Source organism: Amblyomma mixtum, chromosome 4 (genome assembly GCF_055824585.1).
Source record: "Amblyomma mixtum isolate Tamu chromosome 4, ASM5582458v1, whole genome shotgun sequence".
Taxonomy (NCBI): Eukaryota; Metazoa; Arthropoda; class Arachnida; order Ixodida; family Ixodidae; genus Amblyomma; species Amblyomma mixtum.
The window spans coordinates 10,218,772-10,240,946 of NC_143015.1; the positions used below are offsets into that span (position 1 = coordinate 10,218,772).

The 22,175-nt window shown below is 46.4% G+C and overlaps 2 protein-coding genes across 2 annotated transcripts in view; one reads left to right on the plus strand and one right to left on the minus strand.

Annotated features, from left to right (window-relative positions):
* Nucleotides 1-8,113: 8,113 nt before the first annotated feature.
* On the minus strand, nucleotides 8,114-9,088 carry LOC149345668 (uncharacterized). Its single transcript, XM_089541177.1, has one exon. The coding sequence runs from the start codon at nucleotides 9,086-9,088 to the stop codon at nucleotides 8,114-8,116; it is 975 nt and encodes a 324-aa protein (XP_089397303.1).
* Nucleotides 9,089-13,869: 4,781 nt separating this feature from the next.
* Nucleotides 13,870-22,175, plus strand: part of LOC149345669 (UDP-GlcNAc:betaGal beta-1,3-N-acetylglucosaminyltransferase 7-like) — a 47,508-nt gene continuing 39,202 nt past the window's right edge. Inside the window, exon 1 of the mRNA XM_089541178.1 lies at nucleotides 13,870-14,499. Within this exon, the coding sequence (XP_089397304.1) occupies nucleotides 13,870-14,499 (630 nt within the window). The remainder of the gene's footprint in view (nucleotides 14,500-22,175) is intronic.

The following is a 22,175-nucleotide window of genomic DNA, read 5'->3' on the forward strand; positions in this document are numbered from 1 at the left end:
AATTCTGTGCGCAGAGGCTGAATGTGGGCGGAGCTTCATTGCAGCCTTAAGTTGTATCCGACTATATTTGGGCTGACTCGCGCGCAGAGAGAATGAGTCGGCTGCAGCGTAGCAACAGGCGTGCTCGGCGGTCCTCGAACCGAATGCCCACCGCTCTCAGCCTTGCTGATCGTGATAAAGCGTTGAAAGTTACTGGAACATTCTGGAACACTGTAGAATCGGCTCCGCCTGGATCCGATATTGTTGTCAGTGGCTATTTATTGCCAAAAAATTTTGAAAATAAAAATAGATACATAAAAATGAATGTAGAAAGAACAGATGTTGCTAGCCGCGGCATCTGCCATCGGAACCTGAAGAACCTGAGCTGCGGATAGCGGGAATGAGGACAGAGAGAGGACGATCAGTCGAGATAAATCTGGGAGCATCACACACAAGATAAATTAGCTGCGGTTAGCTGAACCTGGTAGAGAACGAAAGCTATGGCATACCGGGCAACTGTACGCGGCTGGGCTTCTGTAACGTTGAGTGCGTTCCGTACACTGGATAGGCAGCGCGGCAACCGTGCCGCCCTGGCAGGTGGCAGTTAATGGTTTCCGCGAGAGTTTGCTCACCCATTGAACGCTGCCGCCTGTTCCTGCAGTGCCGCGTGTCTGCCACAACGTTGTCAGCGGTAACGCAAGCAGGCCACATCTCTATCTCATCACCCCACGTACCTCAAACTGTTTAATGGGGTGAAAAAACTACAGCATATATACAGAAACGCAGAGGATGCGTAAAGGTAGAGCAGGCACACACATCACAAAGACCGCAATTTTATACAAACGAATAAAGATATGGAACTTCACCATCCTAGATTTGCAACGAAGCATCGCTTACGCAGCGATCAGATAGTTTTTTAACATGGAAGGCCTCTAAGACAAGCCGAACTTTTACATTGGTACTCCTGCCTAGAATCTTTGTCATCTCAAATCTTGCCCTGCACGTGCAGGAAGAAATGTGCCTTACAAGGTTTGAATTTTTGTCATTATTGTCAACATTTTTTGCATGCTCCCGTAGCCGGTCATTAACGCAACGGCCAGTTTGGCCTACATAGGAAGAGCCACAAGAAAGGGGCAAGCTGTATACCACTCCTGTGGCGCACTTAACATAGGAAGTGTGCCATGCCTTTTTTTGCAACCCCTTTCATAAACGCCAGAAATGCGGCAGCAAAGCTTTGATAGCTTGTTGGGGGCTGAGAACACCAAAGGTACATGGTGTCTACCGGCCACTTTCTTGACGTTATGAGACACCTGGTGCACATAGGGGCCAGACCGGCTTTGAAGCCTTGTAGTCAGGTCTTTTTTGGGCGCCTTTTTGTTTCTGCAGGAGGGTTTCAGCGACGGCAGATATGACCGGACCAGGGAAGCCTACCGCCAAGAGGCGGGAAACCTGATAGTCGAGACTTTCCTGCATGCTATGAGGGCACGACTTGTGAAGCGCCGACTCCAAACAGAGAGACGCAATGGCTCTTTTTACAACCTTGGAGTGTGAGGAGTCGTATCAGTAGCTCCTTGTTAGCACGGGGGGAATACATATGGCAAACGTGGCTGCCACGAAACATAAGTTCGAGGTCCAAAAACGTAACTCATGATTATCTGGGAGTTCATGTGTAAAAACCAACCCTCGTCCTAATTTATTTATTTATTTATTTATTTATTTATTTATTTATTTATTTGAACATACTGCAGGCCCTTTTCGGGCCCATGCAGGAGTGTTTACAATGCATCATTGATCAAACAGAGTAAAAACAAAAATTCAAAAATACAGAGATGTTCTCTGACCAAAACACAAAAAGATTAGGAGAGAATTAAACAGAAAAGTCAATTTTTTCGATATAATTAAGAAATAGTTCCACGGACGTACACTTCACCGCATCTTCAGGCAATTTATTCCAATATGATATAGCATCTGGAAACAGGGAGTACTTGTGGATATTTACACGGCTGACTGGTTGACGAAGTGTTTTACGTGTCAGGAAAATGGCCGTACAGCAACTCTCATTAGCAAACAAGTAGTAGCCATAGCACATAACGAAATAGAGGACACCCGGATCGAACACGTGATCACGGAGATAATCCCCAAAAAGAAAGCGCGATCTAAAAGCACTTATATTATAAACCTATACAGCCCGCCCAGACAGAAAGATGGGGACTTTAATAGGCTCTTTACGGAGGCGAAAAAGTTAGCGGGGAACAACACCCTAGTAATAGCAGGTGATTTTAACGCCAAGAGCCCGAGGTGGGGCTACAATAAAGACGACAAGAAGGGACGTGGCATTTGCGCTGCAGCAGAACAGGCAGAGTGCGAATTGCTAACCGACGAACATCACCCAACTAGACAGGGGAACAGCGTCAGTCCAGACACGTGCCCTGACTTAACCTTCGTAAGGGGCGCCAGACAAGCAGAATGGGAGAACCTGCTCGAGAACCTTGGAAGCGACCACCACATAATAAGGATCAGCACAACCGCAAACAATATCAAGCGGAAAATAGGCAAGGTCCGCCTAACGGACTGGGACGCCTTCAGAGCACACTGCAAGCAGATCAAGGGCGACATTGTATCTGCGGAGGAGTGGAGCCAGCAACTCAGACAGATCCAAGAACTCTATACTAAAGAGGTGGATAGAACCGAACAAACTCCGGAGGTGGACAAGCGGCTCCTCAAGCTATGGGAGGCGAGACGCGGGCTCACCAAGCATTGGAAAAGACAGAAGTTCAATAGGAAGCTAAAGATTAAATAGCCGAAATAACTAAACAAGCGGAGGAGTATGCAACGCAGCTGGCTAGGCAAGGATGGCAGCAATTCAGCAACGCGCTGAACGGCACCCTCAGCACGGCCAGGACGTGGCAGATCCTCAGGTCCCTCATGGACCCGAGCAAGAACAAATCAGAAAGCGGCAAATCGATTCAGAGGCTGGTGCGCCAGTACACGGGCACGGACGAACAGCTACTCGAGGAAGTCCGGGTCAAATGCTACGGCAGAGACCAGGTCGAAAGCTACCAAGAAGAGTACCAGGGCGAAGAGAATCCAACCATGGATCGGCCCATAACGAGAGAGGAAGTCGTCGAGGCGATCAGGTCGGCAACAAAAAACACAGCAGCGGGGGCGGACAGAATCAAGAACTCGCTCATAAGAAACCTCAGCGATGGAGCCATAGATCAGCTCACAGCCTACTTCAACAAGCTCTGGCGAGAAGGAACAGTGCCGGCCGAGTGGAAACACGCGGTAGTGGTAATGATCCCGAAGCCAGGCAAGAAACTCCAGGTCGAGAACCTCAGGCCGATCTCCCTTACGTCGTGCCTGGGCAAGATGTACGAGAAAGTAATCACAAAAAGGATCCAGTCGCACCTAGAGAAGAACCAACTGTACCCAGACAGCATGTACGGGTTCAGAGCCCACCTGTCTACGCAGGACGTACTACTCCAACTCAAGGAGGAAGTACTCGAGAAAATGCCGAGAAGTGGCGAAAACGTTGTCATGGCCCTCGACATAAAGGGAGCCTTCGACAACGTGAGCCACGCCGCCATCATGGAAGGCATCAACAACACCAACTGCGGGGGAAGAACCCACGACTACATCAGGGCCTTCCTGAGCGACAGAACAGCGACCGTGGGACTAGGCGAGCTGAGAAGCGACGTCTTCACCACGCCTTGCAAAGGAACACCCCAAGGCTCCGTGATATCGCCCGTCCTGTTCAATATGGCGATGATCGGGCTAGCAAGACGACTCAAGGAAATCCCGGGCATCCAACACGTGATATATGCCGACGACATCACGGTGTGGGTCACCCAAGGATCGTTAGGGGAGAAGCAAGACAGACTACAAGAAGCTGTGACCTGCGTAGAGACCTACGTCTGGGAGAGAGGCCTCAGATGTTCGACGGAGAAGTCGGAAATCATCAGGATCGGAAGAAATCCTACCAAAGCCTCGCTGGAAGTAGTTCTAGAGGGGCAACTGATCCAAGAACAGAACATGGTACGAATCCTAGGCATGTGGCTGCAGAGCAGCCGAAAATGCAGCCATACCATCAGCCTGTTGAGAAGAGCCGCGGAGCAGGTTGGCAGAATGATCAGTAGAGTCTCTCAGAGAAGGTACGGGATGAAAGAAGAAGGTACCCTCAAACTCGTCAACAGCCTCATCGTTAGCAGAGTTATGTACTCCTTGCCCTACCACGCAACAACAAAGGCGGAGCGAGAGCAAGCCGACTGTATTCTCAGGAAGGCATACAAGATTGCTCTACACCTGCCCAGAAACGCATCAAACGAGAAGCTACTCCAACTCGGAATCAGCAATACCTTCGATGAGCTTGCCGAGGCTCAATTGGGGGCACAACTCATCAGACTCAGAGGCTCCTCTACGGGAAGGGCGCTCCTGAGAAGGTTGGGTCGGAACACGTGCGGACTCATAGACAGATACGCGGACGTACCGGACGACCTTAGAAAGACCTTTAATGTAGGACCCCTGCCTAAAAACATGGATCCTAACCTACACGAGGACAGACGAAAAGCAAGGGCCGAGCAGATAGAAAGGAGGCTAGGCCGATCAGAGAACACAGTCTATACGGACGCCTCCATGTACGTACATGCAGGGAAGCGCTTAGCCGCTACGGTGGTAGTTAATAGCACAGGAGACATGGCCACATGCGCCTCAGTGGAGGTCGTGGGCATAACGGAGGCCGAGGAAATTGCCGTCGCGCTGGCGGTAGCAGAAGGCTATAGGAAAGGCCGATCCCTAAACATCTTAACAGACTCGAAAGACACGTGTAAAAACTATACGAAGGGCAGAATTAGCGGCATGGCCCTCAGGATAATCAGTGGGGCAGCAGCCTCTGCTGAGAAGACACCCATACAACACATAATCTGGGTCCCAGGCCACGCAGGCGTAGCGGGGAACGAAACAGCAGACAGCCTAGCTCGAGGGCTTACATACCGAGCAGGCATGTCAGATGTTCTGGAGCTTCAGCTACTAGCATGCGAGGGGGGATCACAGAGACATTACAACTATACAGAGGGACTAGATTCAAGTACCCACCACCACACAAAGCCCTCACGAGGGAGGAAGCACTCGGCTGGCGTAGGCTACAAACAAACTCCTTCCCCAACTTGTACATCTATAACAAGATGTCACCAACACAATACAGAGCAAACTGCCCCTGGTGCGGCGACACACCCACACTATACCACATCACATGGGAGTGCGAACGAAATAAAGCATTCCACCAACACGAATTCCCGAGTGCGGAGCAATGGGAGAGCCGGCTCACCAGCAGCGAGCTCGCGGCCCAAAGGGCCTTAGTGCGGCACGCTACTGATGCAGCGCGACTCAGTGGAGCCCTGGACTAGGGGCCCAACCTTGCTGAAGAGAAGCCTCAAGTCGCCGGCGCCACGAAAGACGACGGAGGCTTCGAATCCGCGAATCTCTTAAAAGATCTAAATAAAAGTTTTCTACTACTACTACTACTATGGTTTGTTCTAGACGAGTGTTTGAATGGCGGGTGTAAGTATTGTGAATTGGCTATTTTGAAGTGACCGTGAAGAAGTTGGAACAAAAACTTTAATCTTGAAATGATTCTTCTCTGTGACAGGCTTTGTAAATTTGACTGAACTATTAGACTGGTAGCGCTAGTTTGACGTGAATACTTTGAATAGACAAACCTCACTGCTAGTTTTTGGATGCGCTCTAATTTGTTGATTAAACTTTTCTGATGGGGGCTCCAGACTATATCCGCATATTCTAGGGTAGGTCTTATAAAAGTTTTATAGGCACTGAGTTTAATATGGGCCGGCGTGTTACGGAGCTTTCTCCTTAAATAATGTAATTTACCTTCAGCTTTAGAGCAAATGGATTTGATGTAGGGCTCCCAACGCAGGTTAGATGTTAGGATGAGCCCCAGGTACTTCACCTGATCATATTTTTTAACCTGTGTGTCCCCAAGTGTGTATGTAAAACTTAGAGGATGCTTCTTAATAGTGAATGTGATACTTTTGGTTTTATCTGCGTTAAGTTTCATTCCCCAGGTCATACACCAAACGTGGATTGATTCTAGGGAATTGTTAAGGAGAATTTGATCGTCAGATTTTTTTACAGCTATATATACGACACAATCATCTGCAAAAAGGCGAAGCTGGATCGATGAACTAACACAGGAATGAATATCATTTATATAAATGAGGAACAAAAGAGGCGCAAGTACTGATCCCTGGGGTACACCCGAATAGACATCCAGGTTTTGCGAAATGTATTCACCTATTTTAACGCATTGTTTTCTGTTCTGCAAATAGCAGGAAACCCATGACACAATGTTGCGATCAATGCCAAAAGATAGTAGTTTTGTTACAAGGTCATCGTGAGGAACAACATCAAACGCTTTAGAGAAGTCTAAGAATATAGCATCTATCTGGTAGCCTTCATTAATTGTGTTAGCGATGTCGTGAGTAATTTCAGCAAGCTGCGTTACTGTTGAAAGCCCTGTTCTGAAACCATGTTGTTTTTCATAAATGAGATTATTATTTTCTAGATATGAGATTATGGCTTTAAATATAATGTGTTCCATCATTTTACAACTAGTGCTTGTTAACGATATCGGACGATAATTATTCAGTTCAGTTTTAGGACCCGATTTGTGTATAGGAATTATTTTGGCACAGCGCCAGTCATCTGGAATTACGAGTGTTTGTAAAGATGTTGTGTAAATTTTATGCAGGTATTTAGACACCCAGTCAACGTATCGGACTAAAAATGTGTTTGAGATGGAATCAGGACCCGGAGGTTTTTTTGTGTCAAGTGTTTGTAAAAGAGAAAGGATTCCATCTTCACTAATGATTAGTTCTGTCATGGGTTCCTTGATTGTGTATGCGGGTAGAGAAGCGTGAGAGGCTGTTCTGGTGAAAACGGACTGGAAAAACTTATTGAATTCATTTGCAATGTCATCAGGTTTACTTATGGTGTCGCTGAAATCTGTAATGATGGAACCAGTTGACTGTTCTTCAGATAAGTAGCGCCAAAACTTATGAGGGTTGTGAGCCATGAAGGAAGGCAGCGTCAAATCAAAGAAGCGAGTTTTTGCGTCTCGGATTTTGCTCTGTAAGCAGTTAACAAGACTTGCAATGTCATTCTTGTTTCCTTTTTTACGCCGTCGTTTTATGTTTCTTTTAAGTTGAATTATCTCGCGCGTTATCCACGGGTACTCCCTGTTTATGCGTTTTTTTCGAAGCGGAACGTATCTCTTTTCGCAAGTATTTACAGTGTTTTTGAAACAGGACCATAGTTCACGAACATCGGCCAGTACGCTGAATTCGGCAAAGCTGTTCTCAAGTGCATTTAGAATTGCAGGGTCATCTGCACGCTCATAGTCCTTGACAAAGGTTGGCAGTGTTTTCTTCTTTTTGCAAGTGACTGATATGGGGCATGACAATACTAGCAGTTTGTGGTCAGATATGCCGTCTTCGATGCGCACTGAACACCCTGGAAGTGTACTGCTAACAAAAATTAAATCAAGAAGTGAAGAGGAAGACGACAGAACTCGGGTGTTATCGGTAACCAGCTGATCTAAGGAAAAACTAAATGCTGTAAATAAAAGCGTTTCCGCGCTTTGGGCATCTTTTCCGTCGTGTGAAAAGTCCGCCCAATTTATCCCTGGCAAGTTAAAGTCCCCCGATAAAATCAACTTAGATCTTGAGTTAGTGTGCTGGGACAGATAATCGTTCATTTTTTCAAGATAATCTGGCGGGGCGTTTGGGGGTCGATACACGCCTCCCAGTAATATACATTTACCGGAATATGTTATTTTGCACCACACACTTTCGTGGTCATCAATACCCTTCAGGACTGAATATTTTATGTTGTTTTTAATAGCTATAGCTACACCACCCCCTCGCGAACCCCTATCTTTACGTAGCAATTTATATGTTGATGGGACAACTTCCGAATCACGTACCCCTGCTTGTAACCATGTTTCTGTTATAATCATGATGTGAGGATGGTGTCCCAGAATTAGCTGCTCGAGGTGACCTAACTTGTTTACTATACTTCTAGCATTGAATGACAGGATTCTTAGTGTTTTGGTTTTGGCCGGTCAGATATGATTACTGTTCGAGCTTGCTGCTCCTGGAGTTGAGTTAGGCTGGGTGTGCCTTACATCATCGGCCCTTCTTGTTATTTCGACCCTGGTTTGTTGTGTTTCATCCCAAATGAAAACCTTGCCATTGACCTTTAGCTTATCAAAGGAAAGCGACACCTTTGCCCCAGCCGCCCTCTCTCGCTCCGATGAGCGCCATAGCTTAGTGCGTAAGTCTCGTACCCTTTTTGAAAAATCTTCAGATATGGAAATGTTAGAGCCCTTTAGTTTGAAACAGCTTGACATAATATCTGTTTTCTCTGCGGAATTGAAGAACCGAACTATGACTGGACGTGGTGTTTTGCCTTTAGGATTACCTATCCTGTGAATTCTTTCGGCCGATTTCACTTCCATGCCCAGCTTGTCTTTGAAGATTTCTTGCTTAACGTGTTCCTCAAGTGATTTAGCGTCTTCCTCCGGTTTCTCGGTCACACCATAAATCACTAAGTTGTTGCGTCGACTTCGGTTTTCCAAGTCATCTATTTTTGCTGCTATACCGTGAATGTGTTTGTTCGTACTTCTGTATAGTCTTTCACTTTCATCAAGTCTTTCTTCGCATTTCTTCAACCTACCTAAGTCGTTTTCAATTGTTTCAATTCTCAACCTCATATTATCAACCGTTCTCTCGACATGTTTTAGGATTGTAACTAACTCCTGCAAAGTTTTGTTTGTTTTTGCTTGTTCTTTTAGAATCTTTTTCAGTAGTTCATTGCTAAGATGACCGTCAGAGTCAGAGTCAGAGCTAGGGCCTGGGTTGAGTTCAATGTCACCGGATGTCAACAGTAAAAGCCTAATGACACTATAACAGTCACAAAGCATGCTCAGGAGAAATTGTGGACTTGGTAGCACCGTCAGGGTTACATCATTGTCTCTAACTGAGGAAACAGAGTATTTGCCACCAACCTGCACGACAAAAACGAAGTGTTTGAGCATTGGTATCCGGTCGGTGCCACTGAGACCACTTAACATAACAGTTAAAAACAACCTGGTCAAGGGATGTAAAGGTCCAAGACTTTAAAAGGATTAAAAAATCGTCAACATATCTAAAAACTTTTAATACCGGGCCGTCACTTAGGGTTAGTTGCAATGAGTGGTGAAGATAGGATAAAAAGATGTCGCATAAAATGGGTGTGACACATGAACCTATGCAAATGCCTTTGCGCTGCAGATAAAACTGGCTGCCATGGAAGATAAAGGTAACATGCAGGTATTACTCTAAAAGCTTTAAAAAATTATCTGTAGAGATGCCGGCTATGTTCTGGGATGCCACCGCCCCCGAGCTTTCGATGCAATCTCTAACAGAGGCCAACAAGTCAGCATGTGGGACAGAATAAAACAAAACTTCAATATCTACAGAGAAGGCAGAACCTATCTGACCGCTATTTTGCAGAAACTCGGCAACATCAGCTGAATTTTTTACCAAGAACGGATTGTTAATGGAAAGGCATTTAAGTTTAGCAAGAAGGATTCGGCTGACTTGGTGTTGCCAGGATCCCTTCTCACTTACAATAGTCCTTAACGAAAGATCAGGTTTGTGCGTTTTTGCTGTAAAAAATACTGACAAAGAATTCTTATAACTGGCATCGATTGCATTTGCTAAAGACATCAGTTGCAAGCTCTTGCAAAAGTCAATAAATTTGGTTTTTAATCTCACTTCGCTTTTTTCTAACGGCTGCAAAGTTTTTGCGAACCGCCTCGAGTGCTTTTTCTTGAAAGAAGTCATTAGGTAAAACTACAAATCTGCCATCTTTGTCGGATTGCAGTAGGCGCAAGTCATGACTTTTGAAATGGCGCACAACAGAATTAACGTCCAAACAGTCCTTCTTACAAGTACGCAAACTAGCACACCTTTTTAGGCTGTCTACACCTTCTAGGAGGCACCGTTCCTTGTCCTCATCGTTGGTCTTTGAGGCGATATTCCTGTTTATGGCGAGGACCTCATGCGCAGGTACCTGGGGTTGGATGCCAAACTTGCCCGACAACACGCCCGACAACACGCTGTTTTGAACTGTATAATTTTCGTTTTTTTTTAAGAATTCATAAATGAAGTTTTTCTGCGCCACCACCGTGAAGAAAGCCCGAGGTCCGGTAGTGAAACTTGCGCTTCAAAAGCAATAAAGGGGCGTGCCGGCAGCTTTGAAGAATGAAAATAAAATAATCACTACGAAGATTCACGGGTGGTGTGTTCCTGATTTGGGGCGTGCCAGCGCTGTCTTCAGGCACAGGAATCAGAAGTGCCGGGAAATAGTAGAGGCGTATCTGATAGCCACATCGCGCATTCCATGCGTTGCAAACCCTTCGGTGGCGTTACACCAGGTAGAACTGAGCTGTCTTAAGAGTACGGCTGCTGAGCAATGAGGCTAATGTGCACGTGGGGTTTTGCTTGCTGTTTCTGTTGTTTTGTTGTGTTTCATGCTTTGTGCGCCTTCGCGTGCTGGGTTGAAGCCATTATAAGCACCAGTATTTCCTAATAAAATTTCAGTTGATAGTCAGCGCTTGTTTGTGTGTTTCTTCCCCTGTCTTCGTTTTTCTCCCTGTACATAATGTTGCAATATGACGTTGCGGGAAAGTTGCTGACAAATTATGGAGGTCACAGGATAGGTATGTCTCGTCACAGTCACTCACGCCGTGCATCACCCCGATGGCGTAACGAGGTGGGGCTCATTCGGTGCGAATTTGTGGGAAGTCCCAAGCGGCAATAACGTTCTTCAGCTGCGATGCGAATGTTCCATTCATCACGGAATAATCGGCTCCTGTGTCGACGAGAGGCGTAACATTCCGGCCGCCGATATCCACTACCACGTCAGATGTCCTGGCTCTTGCAATGCACGCCGTATTCAGCGTCGAGCCACGGCTTCGTCGAGCATGTCAGTAGTCGGTAGGGCGTGTCGATGGGGCTTCTCCGGGCGGCAGCGTCATTCCGAAGTCGGATCGTGTTGAGGTCGAGCTTTTGTTTCTATGCGGCGTTACCGTCGTGGGCGCGGCGTCCCCATGCGGCGTGGTCGCTGGACGATCTTCCTTTACTCGTTGGCAAGCAAGCTAACCTCGACAGGTTACTTTGTTTAGCGTCCTCTGCGGAGGCTGCGGGACCTTCCGCGAAGAACCGCTGCGTAGCTGCGGCCTGGCGAAGCAAAACGTGGCGTGGATGGTTATATGAGCTGGACAAAAGGCTCGATGACGCGTAATCCTTTCGGCTCAGAAACCTGTCGGTCTCCCGTGGCTGTAGGCAAGGGTAGCGTCGTGGGGCGTGAATTGAGAAGCCACGCTGGCCCATTCATCTGTAAAGGTAGTGTCGAAAAATGTGGCCGGGTTCACCACAATGGAAAGAGAGAGGGTGGCGCTGATGGAGGTTTTTCATAGTTCTCTTTTATTTATTATTTTTATTTATTTACAGAATACTGCAGATCGAATCAGTCGAAGCAGGAGAGGGTACATACATTTATTAGTAAGTACTATGCCTTAGGATCAGCAACAGTGGTGAAGTTACAAATTACAACAAGAAAATATAATAACAAAAATAAACAAGGTTACAAAGGAAATACACTATGTGAGAGTACATGCCCCAAACACAGGGACGTAGACATAGAAGCACACTATGCACTGTTAATAAATAATCATCATTTCTAACCATACATTCAGATATACAGGCTCTCAAATGGTTGAAGACAGGAGAGGTGAATCATGAGGCACAGAATTCCAGTCGGATATTGTTTTCGGGAAAAATGAATATTTGTAGATATTCGTGCAGGCAAATATTCGCCTGATGCTATGACTATGCTATGCTGTGATGGATGAGCTCGTAGGAAATGACGGTGGGCGATTGATGACTTTGTGACGTGCACAGTACTTCTGGCGCAGAGGGGGAGAACGCATTTGGCGGCGCACCGCGGCGGCTTAGGTCGTGGCCTGGGATTCTGTGGCCATCGGAGTCGGAGTGCCAAGTGCCTGTTGCACTTCTTCTACCTCTCGCATCACGCAAGCCTTGACGCAGAGTAGCGTGCGAGGAGAGAAAAAGCTTACTTTCCGTCGCTGTTTGTCGCCCCGACTCGATGGAGATGCAAAGCGCCTATAGTGCTACGGCCACCCGATTTCAGGGAGCAGCCGGTCCAAAAACTCCGCATCCGTCAGATGCCGGCTCGACGGAAGAGACGGAGCATCGCGGGAAAAACCGTCTGTGAGAATGAGGTCTTATGCGGCTGGTGGTCACCTGGATCGAGCGGTGAAGAAGGACTTTAATTTAATTTATTTTAACTTCATTTACTTCTCCCTTGAAGGCGCTAAGGCATTACTTATGAAGTGTGTGTGTGTGGGGGGGGGGAGCTTGCGTACAGGTTGAGGTCGTTGCAAAACAAAATGAAAAATTGAACAAAAAGAAGTTGACACAATAGCATTCCATCTAAAAGCAAGGTAATAGTGGTGGACATTAAAAATGTTGATTTGCTCACGCCGAATTTCGAAATTCCAGCCGCATAGTGTAAATGGTGCATATTGTATTTCGCCGTTCGTGACAAAGTGGTCAGTAAAATTTTGGACTAAGTTTTTATTGCAAAACGAAAGAAGGAATGTGTTCGCGTTTGATTCCGTTCTGCAATACGAAAACATAATTACCGAAATAATTTTTTCGATAATGGTGTATATTGTATTTCGCCGTTCGTGACAAAGTGGCCAGTAAAATTTTGGACTAAGTTTTTATTGCAAAACGAAAGAAGGCATGTGCTCGCGTTCGATTCCGTTCTGCAATACGAAAACATAATTATCGAAATAATGTTTTCCTTCGTTTGTCTTTTCCGTCTTTGGTTATTTGTGCTAGGCACATAAGTTTGTTTTGTTCTTTCTACGCATAAATTTCCTCTGAGATGAAAGAAACTTTAGTTGATAGAGTGTGTTTCTCGCTCACGGCGCTCATCTGTGTACGTGCGCAGTTTTTGTTCCATTAAGGATCATCGAACAGTAGCGACAGCGCAGAAAGAGGAAGACGACGACCCTAATACTGGAGCGACATCGGAGTTCCAACATATATCAGCCAGTTTGGGTGATCCGTTGCGGAATACCGTGGATTTTCAATATTTAAAGTTCCCATGGAATGTCAGATCGTGTAAGTCAAGGCTTTGCGAAGTGTCCATGACGCTTTTGCGATGCAGAATCCCCCACCTCAACTTGTACTTATGCAGATGCGTGTTGGCTACGACAAACCTTTGTACATCATGCGGAGAAGTTGAAACAATTCACCATTTTCTCCTCTATTGTCGGCGGTCCGTATTTCAGAAAAAAACAGTATTTGGAGGTCGCTCTTTCGAGGTTACGACTCCCTTTGTCTCCACCAGTTCTGCTTTCATTTCGTGCGAGCGCCACGGGATTGTCGTTAAGCACTGTTTGCGGCTACCTTCATGGTTATATTATTGCAACTGGTCGCTTACCCTGTTCAGTCCATATAGAATTCCACCGCATGTCCAAAAAGCGTATTTTATTTTATTCGTAATATTTCTAATTTGTTTATTTTTTGAAAAATTTTAACATTTTCTGATATATTTTTGTACTATATTTTTGTACTATCATTGTACTATCCTACTTGGTTTTTTTTTTCCCCGCACATATACCTCCTTGGCATTCACCACCCCCAATTCCCCCGCATGGGTATGTGCCATTTTCATGTGGAGAAGAAAAAGAAGATATTCGCATTCTGTGGTCAGGACCCTTTTCATGTTCCCGTTATCATGAAGCGGCGCTTGTCATCGTTCAACCCACTGGATTTGTCTACACCTGGTATCGAAGTTGATCGTCTGAAGGTGGTTCTTGCGACGCTCATCGCGGCCAGTGTGTGCGCTTATGTCTTTGTGTTGTGGTGCATGTGGGATCCGCAGATAGTGGGGGTGGCGCCTGCAGGGCCCCGTGAGACCGCGCGGCAGATGGACTGGGCCCACGACGAGGTCGGCGGTCGAATGGTCGAGCGCTCCTACGAGCCTGGCTTCCCGCCCCGAGGTGGCTGGGCAGTGATCGAGCGCTGTCGTCGCCCCCTAAGTGTGCTGTTGCTCGTGTACAGCGCCCCGGCAGATCGCAGCCGCCGCGCTGTGTTCAGGGACACGCTGATGGAGGAGGCTTCTGCGCAGCGCTTCAACTGGACCGCGGTGTTCCTAACTGGACGACGTTCAGCGGAGCGGAATGTGGACGTCTGGCTGGACCTGGAGGTGGACACGACGGGAGACCTGGTGGTCTTTCCCTTCGAGGACACGTTCGCCGTCATGTCGGCCAAGTTTGTGGTCGCACTGCGATGGGCGGCCGAAAACTGCCCGGGGGTGCAGCACGTGATCAAGATGGACGACGACGTCCTCATCGAGCCGTTTCAGGTACAGTTCACGTTACGTCGATTTTGTGCCTTTCTCTGGTGATTTTATAGCGAAAGCTGGTAAGCGTGCCATTCCCGGTTGTGATGTGGTGACGTCTATGTTCTTATATCACTGCACCACACTGAGCGGCCAGAGTGCAGTATCATCTCGCATGATGTCGTTGCAAAGCGCCTTTCAGAGTGGCATGAAAACAGCAATGTTATTTGGCAGTAACTGACATGACAGGCTTTCTACCAAAGAAGACAAATAACAAAGAAAGACAAAGAAAAAAATTGGCCGGTGCATAGCTTTGGTTAAGCCTGGTATGTTTTATACTGCATATGCAGCACCATGCAGCATATGCTGCATATGCTGCATATGCAGCACCATGTCATGACGCTGCATGTATTTTCGTGTTGGTACTTTTTGCTTTTTTTTTCCAAGGTGTGTTATTTTCTTTTGTGCTATAATGTATAGCGCAGAATTTATTGCCGCTTGTCTGTTGCAATGCCAGCGTGAAAAAAGGGAGCAGGGCCTCTGTCAAGCCTCCGAGCTTTTAGTCCTGTCTCCTTCTCTAATATAGAGAAAATAAAAGGCTGATTGATGGATTGATTGATTGATTGATTTATTGATTGATTGACTGATAAGGCATGCATCCGAAACGCGGACACAGCTGCTAACGACAGTATGAGGCATTAAAGTCTTTCGCCTTAACACGGGGTCAGGGAACCATGCTTGGCGCAGTCTAGCTACCCCACCTCGAAAGCTCGTGTGCAGCGTGTGAGGGCAAGAACCGGGGAATGCGGATTCCAGCAAAACGGTCACACTATACACCGTTTAATACATAGCAGGCAACCCTGCCAGCGCTAGTACGCCTGTTCGCGCAGGCTAAGTCCGCACGCAAACAGTAGTTCGCCATACAACCAAAGCGAACGCAAACATATTTCGAAGCGACAAATTTTAAGTGCCGTGACTGCCACCTCCTGGACTTGCCTCTTGCCACTTTTTCGTCCTGCTTCGTCCTGCGTCAAGATTTCGAGAAGCAACAAGTACGCGTGGCGGTATGATACGCGTTTGGTAGGGTCAATCGCCCCTACTCAATCCGCGCCAAGTAGTTCACACTCCGTGAAAATTATGGCCAGAGAGCCCGAACACTGAGCGCCTGAAAGCTTCGGCCGTGATTTTCAGTGCTACTACATCGTTTTATACCACTCTTTGTATTCGTCCAAACAACGACCGAAGTTTTGAGAAGAACGAATGATACGTGGCGGAGTAGTATAGTCTTGTGGACGCACTACTTCAGCAGCTTCCGCAGCGTTGCCTGCTATGTATTAAACGGAGTATAGCTCTCTTGAGAGTCATTAACTGCGCCGAATCAGCAGGCTACCGCTCGTGCAAAGAGGAAAATGATCATAAATGTCAGCTATGACTTGAGAGGATCAAAATTCTAAGTGCAAGTAAGGACAAAATAGCTCGAGAGATGTCCGAAGTGTTTCTTTATCAAAGAAAGAGGTGGCGCGTGCGTCAGGACCACATCAGCCTCCCTGCGAGCCAGTGAATGGAGATAATTAAATAGGTGGTAATATGTAGTCTGCTGTCCTTATTCTACTAGGTTCCTTTCTTTTCTGCTACCCTCACGAACTTGCATGCGCTCAGTACCTTCATTCTGTATAAATGCAGCATGTGTCTGCTTCAAAAAAAAAAAAAAATGGCAGTGGCTTAACTCTGCTATGTCAGTATATAGGTAGCCTGAGGCATTGGTATATCTTGGTTAAGCTTGTTTTTATTAGCTTGGTTTCCCCCCTGTTAAACCCTGGGTAACCGTTCTTCCCTTTGCTCTACCGTCTCCGCCGCACGTTTGGCCTTGTTACGCTCATTCTTCCGTTCGTTGTTTCTACGCTCAACGGCCAACTGCCACGCGACAACCTCCGGGTCCGACGAGTTGAGATTTTCAAGTCTCGTGCACCGCTTAGCAGCGGCTTGACTCTCTTTACCCTCCATGGAACAAGGCGTATCGACTGTGTATTTCTCTACATTCATACACGCGGCGAAATCTCCTCGCGCATGCGCATACGAGCTGGCGGCGGGTTACTTGAACGTCTTCCAGTTGGCGCCGACCTTTTTTTTTTGCATTTACTCTTCGCAACATTTTTCGTCTTGACCAGACGTTCTGGATGATATGAATGGTGTTTTGGCAGTTCCTCCCCCCAGTTCTCGATTCCGAGGTACGACAGCCGTTTGAGTGCTCACTCTTTGAAATCCTTCTCCACCCGACGTGTTCGATTATCAGATACAGCGGTCTTTTTGTGCGGTTACTCCTCGAGACGATCTGCACCTTCATCCCCAATGCTCTATTCAGAGACAACTACCTGTAAGATAGTTACTCTTAAAACTGTCATCGATTCTAAGTTACGACGGTTCTTTTGGACAGTTGCACGCAGAAACATTCTTCACTCTCGCCTAACATGCTCGATTCTGATGTAACTCGGTCTCTAGGGCAGTTTTGTCAGGTAGTCTTTAACCCTCATCCGTGGTCCTCGATTCTTAGGAAGAATTGTCTTGGAACAGAGAAGGACTTACTAGGTCATCATTCTCTACTCCATTTTTTAGCATTAGCAAGCAACGTGCCACCCGTCGTGTGCACGATTGATTACCTTTGGTGGCACCAGCTGCCCTATGCAAATGTTCCACATTGGTCCCGGTATGACTGCTCGGCATAGCAGGGCACTTTCTGAAAAGAGACCTCGTACATCACGAGTTACGAAATCAGCCGCACGTTTTTCTAGCAGCCGTACGTGTTAGCAGGAGTGTTCATTATAAGCGTCCCGACCCTACTTATCAAATCAAATCAAATCTTTATTTCCATCGGTGCTACAGATGGAGGGCTACGGAAAAAAAGCTGCCACTTGGCAACTTGACGAGTCCGCAGCCCCATATAGAAGGCAGCGTGTAGACAGCACTAGATAATGAAAAACGATAAACAAATCAAGACACTGCATCAGTGCAAAATAAAGGAAAAAAAAGTCCTGAGCTAGGTAAAACAAACATCAGAATAGATGAAATCAGGTTAGTTAATCGGCAAACATGTCTCTAAGTTTAACAGTGGAACAACTAAGTAAATTAAAATTCAGTGACTGATAGTAGTTTAACAGAGATGGCAGAGAATAACACAATCGCTCCATACCAGAATTCAAGCGTCGTACAGAAACCTTCCAGTTTTCTCCATGTCTAGTCTGATAACATTTAGCATTTCTTTCTAAATGTGCCAAGGCATCCAGGCTATGAATATTTTTTTTTTCACTTCATATTTAAACCGAGAACTGAAACGGTAACGGTATAGCTTGTGGGCTGTGATAAAATGAGCACTGTGAAAAAATTCTGCAGTGGTTGCATTGTAGCCAGCATTGTACACGTGACGTAGATACCGTTTTTGCATATGGAATATTTTTTGTGTGTTAGAGAATGTATTTGTGCCCCACACAAGCTGGCAGTAGTTGACGTGTGAACAGAAAAGAGAATTATAGACCAATATTTTTGTTTTAGTAGAAAGCATATATCGGAGACGACCAACTACACCGGTTATTCGAGCAAGTTTCACTAATACAAAATTCACATGAGATTCCCAGGACATATTGGCAGTAAATATCACACCAAGACATTTGAAATGGTCAACAATGTCAACAGGATGAGAGTTTAAAACAATATCAGCATGAGGAGGAACAGGTTTATTTGTCGGCCGGAAGACAGCTGCTTTTGTTTTATTTTCGTTAATCTTCATGTAATTGGATGAGGACCATTGCTGCAGTTGGACTATGGTGTCTTTACAATCAGTGATTAGTTTTCGATATGATTACCAGAAAAAATATGCTAGTATCATCTGCGTATATAATAAATTTGGCGTTCTGGTTAATATTAACAATGTCAATAACATACAGGTTAAATAGCAAGGGGCCCAATATGCTACCCTGTGGGACACCACAAAGCAGTGGCCGGACTCGTGATCGCGAGTTGTTTATTTGGACTACTTGACATCGATGGGACAAATATGATTGTAATAACTGTAATCGACACCCTCGTATACCGTAAAGGTCCAACTTTTGCAGCAGAACATCATGATTAACCAAGTCGAATGCCTTGGAAAAATCGACAAAAAGGACGACTACTATTTCCTTGCTTTCAAACTGCGTTAAAATGTATTCTTTCTGGTAAAGCAGAGCTAATTCAGTAGACATATTCTTCATAAACCCAAACTGGTGTTTCGTTATTAATTCGCAGTGGTCAGCAAAACTTACAAGCCTACAGGGAATTATTTTTTCAAGAGGTTTTGAAAATATAGGTAAGATAGACACCGGACGGTAATTGCCCAATTAATTTCGACTTCCCTTTTTAAAAAGCATTACTACTTTTGCAGTTTGAATTTTCACCGGAAATGTCGATGTCGTCAGACATTTATTAAAGATATGCGTTAGAACTGGTGCTATGACATCTGCGACATAATTTACTGGTTTTATTTGAATTTCTTCAATATCCCTACTGGTGCTGTTTTTTAATTTTTTTATTATTGAAATTACTTCCTGTTCATTCACTGGCTGTATAAATATTGATTTTTCATTCCGCGTGCTGATATACCGACATGCATTTGAGGAACTGCGTGGAGTACTCATACTTATAAGAAATATATTGAAAGCATCAGCCAGTTCCGCCTCATGCAAAACTTTGCCATCAATCGTTAGCTTAGAAATGCAGCTACGTTGGTTATCGCGACGCAGTAGCGTGTTTAATTTGTCCCAGAGCAACTCACTCGGCACATTTTTGTCGTCCAAAAAACGCGAGAAGTACTCTTTACGTGCAGTGCGCAGCTTTTTCGTTAGCTGGTTCCGATACCTTTTAAAGACGATCAAATCAGGAGCGTTGCGGGTGTTTAAAAACTGTCTGTAGAGCTTATCTTTTGCTCTCATTTCTTGGTACAGTTCATGAGTAACCCATGGCTTTCGAATTTTTCTACTCTTTTTGTGTCGTTTAACAGGAAAATGAGCATTGTACAATCTTTTGAAGGTATCTAAAAAACATTGTAGGCGCTGTTAGCATGATGTATATTCACAACTTCGCGCCAGTCTATTTGAAGCAGCTCACTTCTAAACGCATTGAGAGCCGTATCAGTTACTGGCTGGTAAAGACTGTCAGCCGACGAACAGTTTAGAGTGCGGGCAACTTGTAAACAAATGAACACGGGAAGATGATCACTGATGGGACACGATAGGGCACCAGCTTTTATATCTTGCGATGAAAGGTTTGTTATAAATATGTCTAGCACTGACTCGCATTCAGTTGTTATTCTGGTTGGTACATTAATAACGTTGTCAAACCCATATGAGATGAGAAGGTTGCTAAAATTTGTACTAATAGGAGTCTTAACGCTCATATCAATATTATAATCCCCGCGGCGATCAGCTTATACTTGTTCTCTACAACAAATGAAAGAAAGCCTTCATAAAAACCAAGAAATGTTGAAATATGACCGTTTGGTGGTCGATAACAGACCGAATATATTACCTTATCTGCAATTAAAGTTAACACTTCATAGTCTGGAGTCACTATGCTAAATGAATCAAGCAGTTCACAGTCCATTTGTTCCAAAGTGAGGATTGCAATGCGGTAGGGCAAGGTGACGAGTGGCAGGAAAATCCAGGCAGCCCGCCGCGTCCGATAGGGCCGAGCAGCGTTAGACGATCCGGGAAAAGACTGCTCTCCGTCGTATCTGCACAGCTTCGATAGCAGTGTAAGTGGTGATGCTCGCAGGGTGCTGCCGCCGCTGCCAAATTCCGATTACGGAGATACACTGACCTCTTCCGAAGGGGATCGCACGTGCTGAGGAATTATGCAGCACTGACGCCTTTATTGCCTAGGCAACTTTGTCGCCTTCCATCTTGCGGCGTCCTCAAGCGCCCGCTGGAAGCCTGATTCGGCGACATTAATGTCTGCTTTGCTTCCCTTCTGCCCGCTAACTTAAGCCTCTCGGTGCTGAGTGCCGTCACGTCCTATTCGAGGGCTACTTTTAGTGCGTATTCCCGACGAATACGCACTGCGAGTGGCGGGCTGTGATGGCCAAACGACCAGTCTTGTGTGGAGGTGGCCTCCTTTGCCGACGTCATATAGCTTGACTGGCGCTTCTAACCGCCGACTTCAAGCCTATATTATATCCTGTTCTATATATTGTCAGTGGTTCTATAGTTGTATAGTTGTAGTGACGGCAGTCCAGCGGTCAGGAAGACACCAACCAGTCTTGAAAACGAAGCTCTTTATTTGGGCTGACTTGCGCCCGCAAAAGAACTGAATCACTCGGCGGCGGCGTAAGCAACAAACGTGCTCGTCGGTCGTCGAACTACGAATGCCTGCTGCTCGCGGCATCGTTCAATTTAAAGCCGGCAAGGAAACTTCGAGATAACAGGTCGATATCATCTAGAGTAATCTAGAAACACGTAGATGCAGCTGTTCATGGCTGTGAACAATCGAGATAAGTCCGGTCTCTTATCGCGTCACGAACAAAAATGCTTTTCTGCGGCCTTGTGCGAACGAACGGAAGCTATAATGATACGTGGCATTACCCCCCTCCCAAAGAAGCATCATCTCGATGCTTTAAAATGAAAATAAACACGGAGAATGCAAACTTCCAGTCCTTTAACGTTCATAATATGGCTTCAGGCGTACGACATGTACGACTTCCGGGCGTGTGCGGCGTCGCTGAGATGCTGTCGTGCCGTCGGGGATGACTTCATAGTCGAGGTCACCGATGCGACGGAGAACCCTGTACGGGCCAAAGTAGCGTCGCGGCAACTTTTCACTCAATCCACAGCGGCGAACTGGCGTCCATATCCAAACACGATCACCTGGCTTGTAATGCGTGTCTCGTCGGCGCAGATTGTAGCGTCGGGCGTCGGTGAGCTGCTGGTCTTGAATGCGAAGCAGCGCAAGTGTTCAAGCTTCCTGGGCGCGATGAAGGTAGGCGGCGACCTCGAGGTTGTCTTCGTCGGAAACGTGCGGGAGCATTGCGTCGAGTGTTGTCGTGGGCTTCCTGCCGTATACCAGCTGGAATGGGGTAAACCTGGTTGTCTCCTACAGGCGAAGATCACGTAGGGCAGATTGGAGTCCCACGTCTTGTGTTCGGCGTCGATGTACATGGAGAGCATGTCTGCGATGGTCTTGTTCAGACGCTCCGTGAGTCCGTTGGTTTGTGGGTTTTATGCAGTTGTGCTCCAATGGCTTCTCTGACTGTAGTTGAGAATGGCTTGCGTCAGCTCCGCTGTAAACACCGTTCCTCTGTCTGTGATGAGCACTTCGGGGGCGCCATGTCGCAGGACAATTTGTTCGACAAGAAATTTAGCGACTTCTGTTGCGGTACCACTAGGCAACGCTTTTGCTTCGGCGTAGCGGGTCATGTAGTCGGGGGCCACGATGATCCACTTGTTGCCTGATGATGAAGTCGGAAAGGGGCCGAGGAGGTCCATCCCCATTTGCTGAAAGGGCTTAGTTGGCGGTGGTATGGGGTTCAGGAGTCCGGCTGGTCTAGTCGGAGGCGTTTTGCGTCGCTGACACTCACAGCACGTTTTCACGTAATGGGAAACATCGGCAGCTAACCGCGGCCAATAGTACTTCTCCTGGATGCGGTGCAACGTGCGAGCAATCCCGAGGTGCCCTGC